Source organism: Pseudoliparis swirei, chromosome 2 (assembly GCF_029220125.1).
Source record: "Pseudoliparis swirei isolate HS2019 ecotype Mariana Trench chromosome 2, NWPU_hadal_v1, whole genome shotgun sequence".
Classification (NCBI taxonomy): domain Eukaryota; kingdom Metazoa; phylum Chordata; class Actinopteri; order Perciformes; family Liparidae; genus Pseudoliparis; species Pseudoliparis swirei.
In genome coordinates, this window is record NC_079389.1 from 4,833,019 (window position 1) to 4,847,176 (window position 14,158).

Here is a 14,158-nt window from a genome sequence, read left to right on the forward strand (position 1 = left end):
ACACAACACGTGAACACAACAACACATGAACACAACACGTTAACACAACACGTGAACACAACACGTTAACACAACACGTGAACACAACAACACATGAACACAACACGTGAACACAACAACATGTGAACACAACACGTTAACACAACACGTGAACACAACACGTGAACACAACAACACAACAACACATGAACACAACACGTTAACACAACACGTGAACACAACACGTGAACACAACACGTGAACACAACAACACATGAACACAACACGTTAACACAACACGTGAACACAACAACACGTGAACACAACACGTGAACACAACAACACATGAACACAACATGTTAACACAACACGTGAACACAACAACACGTGAACACAACACGTTAACACAACACGTGAACACAACAACACGTGAACACAACACGTGAACACAACAACACGTGAACACAACACGTTAACACAACACGTGAACACAACAACACGTTAACACAACACGTGAACACAACAACACGTGAACACAACACGTTAACACAACATGTGAACACAACAACACATGAACACAACATGTTAACACAACACGTGAACACAACAACACGTGAACACAACACGTGAACACAACACATGAACACAACACGTGAACACAACACGTGAACACAACAACACGTGAACACAACACGTTAACACAACACGTGAACACAACAACACATGAACACAACACGTTAACACAACACGTGAACACAACACGTTAACACAACACGTGAACACAACACGTGAACACAACACATGAACACAACACGTTAACACAACACGTTAACACAACACATGAACACAACACGTTAACACAACACGTGAACACAACACGTGAACACAACAACACATGAACACAACACGTTAACACAACACGTGAACACAACACGTTAAACACAACACGTGAACACAACAACACATGAACACAACACGTTAACACAACACGTCAACACAACACGTGAACACAACACGTGAACACAACAACACGTGAACACAACACGTTAACACAACACGTGAACACAACAACACATGAACACAACACGTTAACACAACACGTGAACACAACACGTGAACACAACACATGAACACAACACGTTAACACAACACGTTAACACAACACATGAACACAACACGTTAACAACACATGAACACAACACGTTAACACAACACGTGAACACAACACGTTAAACACAACACGTGAACACAACAACACATGAACACAACACGTTAACACAACACGTGAACACAACACGTTAACACAACACGTGAACACAACAACACATGAACACAACACGTTAACACAACACGTGAACACAACACGTTAACACAACACGTGAACACAACACATGAACACAACACGTTAACACAACACGTGAACACAACAACACATGAACACAACACGTGAACACAACAACATGTGAACACAACACGTTAACACAACACGTGAACACAACATGTGAACACAACACGTGAACACAACACGTTAACACAACACGTGAACACAACAACACGTGAACACAACACGTGAACACAACACGTGAACACAACAACACGTTAACACAACAACACGTGAACACAACAACATGTGAACACAACAACACGTGAACACAACAACACGTGAACACAACAACATGTGAACACAACAACACGTGAACACAACAACACGTGAACACAACAACACGTTAACACAACAACACGTGAACACAACAACACGTTAACACAACACGTGAACACAACAACACGTTAACACAACACGTGAACACAACACGTTAACACAACACGTGAACACAACACGTGAACACAACAACACGTGAACACAACAGCACGTTAACACAACACGTGAACACAACACGTGAACACAACAACACGTTAACACAACACGTGAACACAACACGTGAACACAACAACAGGTGAACACAACAACACGTGAACACAACAACACGTTAACACAACACGTTAACACAACACGTGAACACAACTAGTCACTTTTACTGGTGAAAACCACGAGTCTTCTTCTTCTCAGTATCCAGACAGCCATCGACCAATCACACGCTTTAACTACGGGTGAGCGTGTGTGTGTGTCTGTGTGTGTGTGTCTGTGTGTCAATGTGTGTGTATGTGTGTGTTTTTCTTTTGTGTTTTTTTTCTGTGTTTGTGTTTTTCTGTGTTTGTGTGTGTGTTTTAGTGTGTGTGTGTGTGTGTGTGTGTCTGTGTGTCAATGTGTGTGTATGTGTGTGTTTTTCTGTGTGTGTGTTTTTCTTTTGTGTTTTTTTTCTGTGTGTGTTTTTCTGTGTTTGTGTGTGTGTTTTAGTGTGTGTGTGTGTGTGTATGTGTGCTAAAACACTGAGCAGAGGCTGCATTTGTCAGATTGATGTCTCTGGTGCTCAGACCTCCGTTCGGGAAGAGGGCCCGAGTCAAACTCGCAATATCCTGGTCTCTGTGTGTGTGTGTGTGTGTGTGTGTGTGTGTGTGTGTGTGTGTGTGTGTGTGTGTGTGTGTGTGTGTGTGTGTGTGTGTGTGTGTGTGTGTGTGTGTGTCCCCTAATGTGCTTATCTCTCCAGCCCGTCTCATCCTCTGTGCCTTTCACTCACGTCACATAAATATGATTTTTTTATTTCCATTGTCGCTTGGCCACTGCAGGCGGAAACGTCGGGGACATTGTGGGCGGCGTGAGCAGCGTTCGTGTCCATCCCGAGTCAGACGCTACATCGGGTCATCGGGTCATCAGGTCAACATTATAGTTGATCGCACGGAAAGTCACGAGTATGAGACAAAGATTAATTTAAATTCTGAGTAAGCGTGATCGCCTGCAGACGCCTTGCAAAGAGTCTGAATGCACAGAGATAATTCAGAATGAAAGACGGCCAACGACGAGTCTTTACTCTCAACTGAAATCAATCAAAACAATCGTTTTATCTTATTTTTTCTCCCTTCTTCTAGATATTCAATTTACTTTTGAAAGACGACAGAAAAAATCAGAAAAAATACAGCACATTCTCACATTCGAGAAGCTGGAGCCCGGCTAACGTTTAACATTTTAATAAACTACGACCACAGACAGAATGTAGATTATTACTTTCATACGGTGCGTCATCATTTATGCGCAAAGACCACGTTGCGTGAGAAAGAAACAAAAGAATGAATGAATGCCTTTCACAGTGGGTGGACGCATCGAAGCTGTGCTCCTGGTCCTTGGAGCTGAATGCTAATGTGCTACGTGCTACGTGCTAACGCTCAGAAGCAAAGTCCAGAAATAATGCAACGAAAACGAAAGTCGTGAACGATTCTGTACCCGTTGATGACGCCAGCCATGTGCACAAAGACAGTCTGCAGAAGGCTCCGGATTATGAGGGGGACATTCAACAGTTGTTCCAGTCCGGACCACTAGGGGGCGACCAGACCAACGCCAGACTGAACGCCATCGGCTAAAAGATTGATCGTTAGAAGATTTATTCCTCTTTGTTGCAATCGGGAAAATCCTAAAGCCAATAAATTCAACATGTACATTCATCTTAACCCCCCCCCCCCCCCCCCAAAATCAAAACCTCCAATTCACACAACATCTAACATCGTGAACTGTACCTCGTTCTTGCTTTTCCTCGGTTTCCCAAACGGGAAGACGCAGAAGAAGAAGAATTTTGCCCAACTGAAGACTGAAGCTAGACACCAGCCCAGTTCGCCCATCCTCCTCGTCTCCTCCTCGTCTCCTCCTCGTCTCCTCCTCCCACTAGACGCCTGTCCTTCAAGTGTCCATACGAGAGCCCTTGGCAGTCAGTCTTGTGGTGAATCCTTGGATGGGTGCTGGTGGTACATTTCGCTTTTTGACTAGAAGTTTCCCTTGAAGTGAGGTTGAGGTCGTTCCTAAGATGCATCCTTCCCTCACTTGCCTAGCATCCCGACGGCATCCCCTCCATCCCCTCTTCCTCTCTTTCTGGATGCTGCAGGTTCTTCCATTCAAGGCACGAGGAGGAAAATGATTAGAAGAGGGGAAGACAGAAGTGGGCGGGTGTGTGTGGGGGGGCAGAGCCATCTGTTAAGGAAGGAGGCACTTATCGGGATGGAAAAGGGAGGAGGGGGGTCTCAAATTTATTGTCGAGAAAGGGGGGGTGGGGTGCTTGGAGCACTGAAATAACCCTGAACATAAGATGTTGAATGGAGTGACGATGAATTCCCGGCAATTAAGCCGCAAATACAAAATGTGGCACTCGTCCAGCCGATGTCGTGATTACTGCCCGTCGGACGGAGAGAGATCCACAGGGAGGACGAGGCGAGCGACTGTACACGCCGAGAAGAGATGGAGGTTAGAAAAGTGGGAGGATGAGTGTTCCCGGTGGAGGGTGCCGATGCATTTGTGGCCGTCAGGGGAGGGGAGGAGGGGGGAGGGGGAGGGGGGAGGGGTGTGACCCTAATGAAAATTGGCAGCTTCAGACCAATCGTGAAATAGTGTGTGTTCGGACTTATTACGATAAAGACCGACGGACGCAATCAGTGAATTGAGCCAGGAACTGAACCGGCTTGTTACTTTCATTATTAAATATATGAGAATAATGGTTAAAAAGAGAAGCTGGAATTAAAACACCTGAGAAAAAAGTCAAATGTATTTCATGTTCATGATGAAGACCGCCTTCGAACACGCTTTGGTTTTCACGAGGCGTTATTTTCTGGCACAAACTGGTCAAAATATCGTTTATCCATAAAAAATTAAAGAGGAGCCGAGTGCACAGGCGGTTTCTTCTTCTTCGTTTCCTTCGGCGGGAAATGAGAGACGGAAATCCTCGTGATGTTTTGGTGGAAACATTCGCTCGCCCTGATTGGCTGCCTTGGTTTTCAGTTTTCACGCCCCTAAAATGTTAGCGAGGTGTCTGGAAGGAAAAAGCTGTGCTGGCTAACTTCCCCCAATCGGACGCCAACTAGCTCGTTTGCTAACATGACAGGAAGTGAACGCAGTTTATTCAAGAATACTTATTTGCACGCATCCCGTCCAGCGTGGGAAACACACGAGGGCAAAGGATAAAACTGGCCCTCAGAAATATAATGTGGCCCCTGATACCACGAGGAGAGGCAAAACATGCCCCCATAATGTCTTATTTTCTTTGTTGTGTGCGTCTCATCTGTATTGCTTGTACTAGGTAGGAAGACGAAAAATAATAATATATATAATTTGTAATTATAAAAAAACAACGTGTTTTAGTTGTTAATAGTTGTTACCTTCGTATTGAAAATGCGGAAGGTTATGTTTTGATCGCCGTGTATTTATTTATTTATTTGTGTGCGTGTTCCTCGCATAACAAAAAAAGTTTTAGACCGAATCGCATGAAATTTGGTGGGATGATTGGTTATTATCCGGGGACCATTTGATTAGATTTGGGATCGATCGGGTCAAAGGTCAAGGTCATGAAAAGGACAAAATCTTCTTTTTACCATAGCGCGGTTAATTTCTATCCAATTGGCATGCAACTAATGCCAAAATGTTCATAATTCAATGCCCAATCTTCTGATATGCGAAGGTATGCGCTCTACCGAGTGCCCGTTCTAGTTTAACAATGTAATAACAATAAATAACCACAAAGAAAGAAGAATAAAATAGATTGTCTGAGATAATATATTTGTCTGATTTATGTTTTCTGTTTGTTTTTGTGCTCAAAAAATCTAAAAAAACACTATGAATATGTTTTTAATGACATTTGCTCATATACTTTACGCTTAAATAAGTATATTTATTATTTTTGAAATAAAAATGTTATTTCACAAGTTTTAAAAAGTTCTTTTTAAATGCTCCTGGATTTCAATCAGTGGGGGAAAGAAAAAACTGCTCCTGTCCCACAAAAACACTGGCACAAAAAAAGCGTGCACCGGTTTCCAGAGCGAGGAGCGAGTGCAACGCACTTCCTGCCTCACAATGAGCTTCAAGTCTCCATCTTGGCAACGTCGGCTCTGTTGTCTGTTCTAGGAAACCAGACGAGAGGTCGGGGAGTCACGGCCATTGTTCCTGAGAGAATGAAGAGGGGAAGTGGCCGGTCATGCTTTGAATGGGCGGGGGGGGGGGGTTACAGCTGCTGTTATCCATTGGTCGATTTCATGTGATATTACCAATTAGCAACATCCAGCGTGATACTCCAAAAACAATATGTTTGGCTTTAAAACATATTCGTTTTTAAATGACCATAAACTTCCTTGCCTTACCTAAATAAATAATAATACTAATTAAAATTTATATGGCACTTTTCTAAATACACAAAGACGCTTAATAATGCAGAATATCAAGTCAACGTTAAATATATTCAATACCCAATATTAGCATTCGCATCAGAGTCCCATTTCTTTCAATATTAGGTGTCACGTTATTGCCACCTCCTCCCAACAAAGTGTCTGTGATAAATGAGATTATCTCTTGCCACTCCCACTATTGATCCAAGTTGTCCATTTTTGTGCTAATGTGAGCACATCATATACAAATAAACTGAATTGAATTGAATCATGGCAGGAAGCGACAGGGAATTAGAGAAAAGCTCATTTCATCTTGGAACGCGGGCAAAGAGGCGTCGCTCCATCTCAAGTCGGCAGATGGAAACAGTTTTGGGCAAATTGGCAATCATGGGGGGGGGGCTTAAATCCGGATTGGAGACAAAAATATGAAAAAATAGGCCGTTTTTTAAGAAAAGCTATAATCTGGGCTCTCGGCCATAAATCCCTCTTTGAGAAGGAGGCACAAAAGAACTTCAAAAGCTCCCAAATAATGATAAAAAAGGAAAAGAAAAAGAATCAAAGCAACCCTGCAACACTTCACCAACGTTGTCAGTCGATCATAAATTCGGTCCAACAAACAGATCTCGAGTTCAAAATATATTCAAAGAGTTTTATTCACAGGGTATCTTTAACTTAGTTTTAAAATTATATCTATGGGTTGCATTTTATTTTTGTGTTTCCTTATGGCCCTTCTTAGCCAGATGCATGATTCTTTTTTACTTTATTTGTATGTTTTATTATTATGCATTCTTACTTTTGAAGGTTGTATTTCTGTAAAAATACCTAAATAAAATATCAAGAATATATTTTTTAAAAGCTCCCAAAAAGGCACAGGTTCAAATCTCAGTAATCCTGCCCCCCTATAGGAAGGTTGTCCAAATGTACATTAAATACATTGAAATTATTCACAATCACACAAAAAATTCTTCAATTTCAAATTTTTCAGGAACAGATCTGGAATCCAGTAAATAATAAAAGATTCCTAACAGGTTCATTTGTGTTGGGGGAGCAAATTATGAATTATGAAAGGGTAGGGGTGAGCTATTTAAGCTTTAATTAGACAACACAAAGTACCCACAGTGACCAGTTCACCTTTCAAGACCTGGAACACCAAAAGGCCTCTGAGTGGTCATCGGGCTGCCTCGTCAGGCTGCCTCGTCAAGAAAATGAAGGAATGAACAGGAAGTGGGCCGAGGTGATGAAAAGTCATGGAGGTCCAGTGAAGTCTGTCTTCACCTCCCTAAAGAAGTGCAGGAACGCCCACTGCACGGAGAATTAGACTGCATATCCATTGTTTCAAAGTGTTTTTTTAAAGTATGACGTGTCTCCTTCATCAATCTCATGAAGGTCAAATGAAGGTTGATAAAAGAACGCTGCTGCGCTCGCCGTTAGCGGACCCCAGCCGGACGATCGTGAAGCGTACGAATGTTTCCATGTTGCTTTTACTCATGTTCAGCTATTAGCCTTGTTGGAAGAGTTTCTCGCAAATTAAACAGAATTGAGCTCTCGCGAGTGTGAAGATTAGATGACATTCACACAGCGTTGGAAATACACTGCCCATAAGAAATATAATGTTGTCCCTGATATCATTAGAAGGGCAAAAAATGCCCCCATAATTCTGATAATTTAATAGCGTTCTGTTTTTGTTCTTTGTTGTGTGTGTTCCATCTGTAAAAAAATCTGTAAATAGAATTTTTTATTACAAAAAAATTAATAGTTTTTAAAAAATGTAATAACAGTAAATGAACACAAATAAATAAGAAGACAATTGAATATAATTGTCTGATTTATGTTTTCTGTTTGTTTTTTGTTCCAAAAAATCTAAGAAAACACTTTTAATCTGTAGACTACTGCCTAATAGTCTTATTATTGACATTTTTATGAGAATTGCTCATATACTGTAAGCCTAAATAAGTATATTTATTATTTTTAAGCAAAGTTTAAATGTTATTTAACAAGTTTCAGAAAGTGCCCCCAATTTACTTAGTGGGGGAAAAAATTGCCCCTTAAAAAATATGTAAATGTCCTCCCCTGCATTCATATATACATGTGGACATTAATCACACCAAGTTGTCTTTCTTAAAGGGCACATATAGCTAACATCTAGCATTAGCATCTTATCACAAAACATTTGTACAAGTTAATACCAAAATAAAGTCACTAAACAGGTCGTCAAAGCCCAAATAAAACACAAAGTACCGTGTTCTCGTTCCAGCTCGGTGTTTAGCAGTTCATAGAGAAAGAAAAATACTCATGAGCAAGCTTTTCCTTCAGTTCACCGTTAGCTAACGTACTTTTTGCGAAGTCATGTTGCGAGATTTACATCGGCTTTGAGCTTCAAAATAAAAGAAGCTAAAAACATACAAGGGCACTTCCAAAATAAAAACTTGTGGGAAATAGTCACCATAGTAACGGAACCTTTCCAGAGTCATTTTACAACCAGCTAGAGGCCCGACGCCGAGCAATGGCCGACGAGCGGACGGCCACCTCGCGAACCGGTCGTCGGCCGTAATGTCATCAGCTGTCCAACAGGGGGCTACTTCCACGTCAAGGTCCAGAAGAGAGACTCGTCTCTGAAGTCGACTACACGAATGTTAGCCATGAAACACCTGTTTCGTCAGGTCAAGTCACAAACGACAGCTTTTATGAAAGCTACGATGAGGAACGTTCGTTTTTCGTCATGCACTGAGGATGATATTCTTGATTCTTGCATTTGGATCAAGTAACTTCCTCCGCCTTCTCAGCCATCACAATGTCGTGACAGATCTTTGAATTGTAGCATTAAGAAGTATTAGAAAAACGCGAAAATTAGAATTTCAGGAAGGATTCAGATTCAGAAATGTGAATACTGGAGTTAAGATTCCATAACCCCGCCCCCCCCCCCCCTACGCCTACCTAAAGGGGGCACATCATGAAAACTCACGATTTCGGTGCAAATATTGGGGTATCTGGAGGTATCTGTAGCGCCCTCCAGCTTTGAGGGCTGCCTAGAACAGAAAACATGGGAGCCATGTAGATTTTGGGTCGACATGCAGACTCATTGGAATATACCATATTATTCTCAACCGGGTTTTTATGGGTGGCGTAAAGTCGATTTAAGATTCCATAACCCCCCCCCCACGCCTACTGATGCGTCGCATGAATGGGCGAAACACCTGCTGCCAAAAAAAAAAGGACGGAAATCAATCAATCAATCTTTTGGAAAATGTCTGGAAGTCACATGAATTGGTCGTACGTGTGATGGAAAGTGACCTTTCTAAAGTCTCTTAGAGACAACAAGCTCATTGTCCAAAAACACTTTAATGTCTTGAAGTATTTATTAATCAGAAACTTGGAATAATTCTTTGAATGTCAGATCTCCTCACCGTTTGTGGGGCGGAGCTCTCTCAATTGAATAATCCAAGTTTCTCTTGAATAAACACTTAAAAGACATTTAAATGTGTTAAGTGGACATTGGAAAGATTCATTTCCATCACGGTACGTTAAAGCTGCAGTAACAACGAGCAAACCCTGCAGCTTGGTGTTCTGGGGTTGGACGGACATCGAATCCCTGACCCCCCATGGTTTAAAAATAACAACAGCACTCACCAGCCAGAGGGACATCGCAGAGTTGTCTTTGAAGACGACGTAATTCCCTTTCACAGATCCAACACCGGACCGGCTTCAGTGGGATTAACAAGACAATGTCGTTGTCCCTCAAAAGTTGGAGGCACTGGCCAGAGAGAGCGTCGCAGTCTGGCCCTTATCCTGACGTACTTCCTGAGCTGCATTGTTAGCTACGGGAGAGGAAACACACACACACATGTGCGTGTGCATGTGCGTGCACACCATGGAAAGCCAGTGTCAGGACATCGTCACATGGAAAGTGAGACTTCCAGGAGCTGATGTTTGCTCGATGACATTGTTTTGTTTCTTGTAACGATCAAATGATAAAGAAACTTCTCCAGATGCTTCCATGTTTAGGGTTTGAACTAATTAAAACTCACTCCATTGACTTCATTTTAGTGGTGAAACCGATTATGAAACTCACGGATCGGATCGGATCTAGGATCAGTTGTGGATCGGATCAGCACAAATTTTAAAAAAGGGAACAAATATAACTTTTAGAAATCCCTGATCAGATTTTTGGTTGCCACCGGTACTCATCGCCGATCTAGTTTTTCACCAGCACCACATTTTAAGAGATTCCACATCATGATAAATGACTCTTTACCTTCGGTTGGTACTTATTTTCCCTGAAGGCATCATAATATCACCGAAGAGAAACCTTCGTTAGTTGGCCGTTACCGATGCTGCCACAGTCCCGTTCATTTGAAACTTCTTATAAATTGTTTTATACACACATACAGTATATATAATTTCATGTGCTCCAAAAGTAGGGTTCTGCATTATTTAGGGACTATTATATATACATATATATGTGTTTTTAAATTATAGAATGTATGTATATATATATATACACATACATATATACTGTACATACAAATATATATATAAATATAAATATATAAATATATATGATATATAATAATATATATATTATATATATATATACAGTCTACGATTTAAAAACACGGATTGGTTGTTTACAGTGCAACATTATCAGAGATTATCGACAAGAAAAAGCTTGAATGCAGATATCGTGAATCGCATATTTTACTCAATATTGGCGGATAACGATCGTCGGTAAAACTTTATTTCACACTGTGATCGTTGACGTTAGACTGTGTAATTAATCCGCACGGGGTGGGGAACTGCATTTTAAGTCAAATATAAAGATAGAGTAAGATGAACTGGCTCTGGCTTGGTACCTGTGTTGACTTCATGCCTGGGTAGAGGACTGTCAAAAGGCAAATGAGTCAATGCACCGGCAGCTGAGGTGAAGAGGTCACCCCCGAACCAAGGTACTCCCCGCCAAACAGGGCCTCCCTATTGTTGTTGTTTTAAACAGACCCTTAATGGGAACCGCTGCGGACCTGACGGATTCATTGCCGCTCGTCCGTGAGACCTCGGGAAGCGGAGCGTGCCCGGCGTGAGAAGCGCCTGACGTTAAACACCGTGACACGGTCGACTCTGATCCGCCACTCGGGACTTTTACAAGGTTGTGATGGAGTGGTGTTTACTTTGCTGTAGACACGGTGGCAGCTTACACACACACACACAGACACACACACACGTGTACACTGATCCAAGAGCCATAATTCATTCCCACCACACAGATTCATCATTATTAACTAATCACTAAAAATCCATGGGGGTCTAAATTGGTTCTAGTACAATACCAAATACAGACATTATGTTTTTACATGCCTTAATATGTCTTTATGTATAAATACACTACCGTTCAAAAGTTTGGGGTCACCCAGACAATTTGGTGTTTTCCATGAAAACTCACTTTTATTTATCAAATGAATTGCAAAATTAAAGAAAAATATAGTCAAGACATTGACATAGTTAGAAATAATGATTTTTATTTTAACTATTAATGTTCTTTAAAGTTGTCGCTCAAAGGAAGGACAGTTTTATAGCTTCTCTCACCAGCATAACTGTTTTCAGCTGCTCTCACATAAAAAGGGTTTACGGGTTTTCTACCCCTCTGTTAGTCTTCTGAGGCGATAACACAATGTACCATCAGAACACTGGAGATGGGCCTCTACACAACTCTGTAGAGACTTCATTAAACACCAGAGAATAGTCATTTACCACATTAACTATGTAGAGTGTATTTATGATTAATTTAATGTTATCTTCACTGAAAAAAATGAAAAATAAGGACATTTCTAAGTGACCCCAAACTCTTGAACGGTAGTGTATGTATGTAATAACACACTTTTACATAAACGTAATAACCACATAATGTTAGTAAACAACTAAAGACAAATAAAGAATATTGTTGACATCTGCAACACGCCAGCCGAGTTTCCATCAATGCCTTTAGAAGGAAACATTTTGAAAAGCCCAGAGCCAAAACTATACAGGCTTCATTCTCCATAAAGCCCTTCCAAACCCCCCTCGGCTGGATCAAAGTGTGCGTTGTGTGCTTAGGTTTTAACATGCCGAGGTGGGGGTGGATGGGGGGTGGGGTGGGGGTACTTTCTGGATGATTGTTATCGCTCCTCAAAGTGCTAAGCCACGAGCGAGGCCTCGGTGAACGCTGCTGCCAAAAGGAGGGTCTGACATGCCTGAAATGTGTCTGTGTGTTGTTAAGAGCACTCCTCCCTGCCATGTGTGCTGGGGGATGACCTCACACTTCAAACCACGTCGCAGGAAAAGTCGTTTCTGTAGCGCAGACAAAACCGATTCGGGGGCTTAACTCCCGACTTCCCCCCCTTGCTGGTCTTTACAATCACAAAATCTCAAGAGGATCATTTTAGGAAAAGTCCAAACTGTAGGACTTCCTTTTGGTAGCGTAAAGAAGCACAACGTGGCTAAAGCCAGGCCGGAAACACGGCAAGGGTGAGACCCTCGTCCACACGAGCAGGCAACCAATCACAAAACCCCCATTTAGCCCCACTCAGGGTTTGAGGATTTCCAAAGAAACGTTGCGGCGTTAAGAGTAGGGTTGGGTACCGAAAACCGGTGCCAATACGGAGACGGCCCCCCTGAAAACGTGAAGACCGATGATGACAAGAGCAGCCTGAACTCAGATTAGAACCGTAACGTTGATTGCAAGGCTTGCATTCATAATAGTAGGCCAACAAATAATAAATTAGCCATTATAACCATGTTTAAGGTAGCTTGGAGCTTACGCTAGCTGCGAGCTACGAGCGCTACAGTCTGATATCCGTTGTTTGTCAGTGCTCCATGTGAACGGCTTTTACAGGGAATATGGCCAAAGAGGTTTTTAATGTCGTCATTGTCAATCGTTGTTTTGTGCTTCTTTTTTTTAAAGTATCGTTTCTGGCATCGTTTAGGAACCGGTTTCGTTTTAAAAGTACCGATTTAGCACCGGTATCGGGGAAAAAACACGAAACGATACCCATCCCTAGTTAAGAGTAGATGAGAACCTCCTCTGGGAGTCTTTAAATTCCCACATGTGCAAGACATCATGTAGTATGTGGAATGATGGCAGATTATCAAGGACGAGAGGTATAATCCCTAAAGATGGATGGTTTACGTCCATACAATCCTCGGGTGACGACTGTTAAAAAGAATGTGAATTTGGTAAAAACATCTTTGAACATCTGTATGAAAGCTCAGTCCATCACTGTTTAGTTTTTTCTTGTCTTTTTGTGTGCTCATTTCTGAGAGACTAGAAAGCGGCATGCATCCATTGGCTTTCTTGGGACTGATCCAGGTTTGGAGTAAATGAAAAGCAGCCCGTGAACAACCCTGATCGGCCTCTCCCGGAGAATCCGGAGGAGATCCCAGATCCAGAAGACAGTTGCAGTCCTCCAGCACCTTTCCCGGGGTCCAACAATACATTCGCTCTGGGTACGGCGTCCATTTTTGACAGAGTGTCACATTTCCGCTAGTTGGTCTCTTTCCAAAATACACTTCCGATGTCGGTTTACTGAGCTTCGGCTTTTCGGGTTACCTTCGGCATCAGAAGGTACTTGGGTTGGGGAAAAAAGATGTGTTGTTACGTAAAATAGGAAACTTAGAAGAGCGACTGTGGGTCAGTGGTTGGCAGGTCCGTCTTTCAATCAGCGGGTTGGCGGTTCAATCCCAGCCCTAGTTGATGCGTCCTTGAGCAAGACACTTAACGTAATGTAACATAGTCCAGAAGATAGGTAACAAAACTCGGGTAATTGGCCGAGTCGTCAGGTACACAATGTTAGCTTTGTTTGCACTGTTAGCGGCAAGCAGCCCAGCCGGCGTAGCCGTCGCCATGTTGAGAGCCATGTGGAGGCAATAGATGAGCTTTAAATCTAGCACCTTCAAGACT

The 14,158-nt window shown here is 42.1% G+C and overlaps 1 protein-coding gene across 7 annotated transcripts in view; it reads right to left on the reverse strand.

Moving 5' to 3' along the window:
• Nucleotides 1–14,158, reverse strand: part of tns1b (tensin 1b) — a 177,684-nt gene that overhangs the window by 147,203 nt on the left and 16,323 nt on the right. Inside the window, exon 1 of one of the 7 annotated variants that reach the window (XM_056436766.1) lies at nt 9,859–9,950. The exons of the other annotated variants lie outside the window; for them this stretch is intronic. Coding sequence (XP_056292741.1) covers nt 9,859–9,873 — 15 coding nt within the window. The 5' untranslated portion in view covers nt 9,874–9,950. Of the gene's footprint in view, nt 1–9,858; nt 9,951–14,158 lie in introns of those variants that run through there. 7 annotated transcript variants of the gene reach the window in all.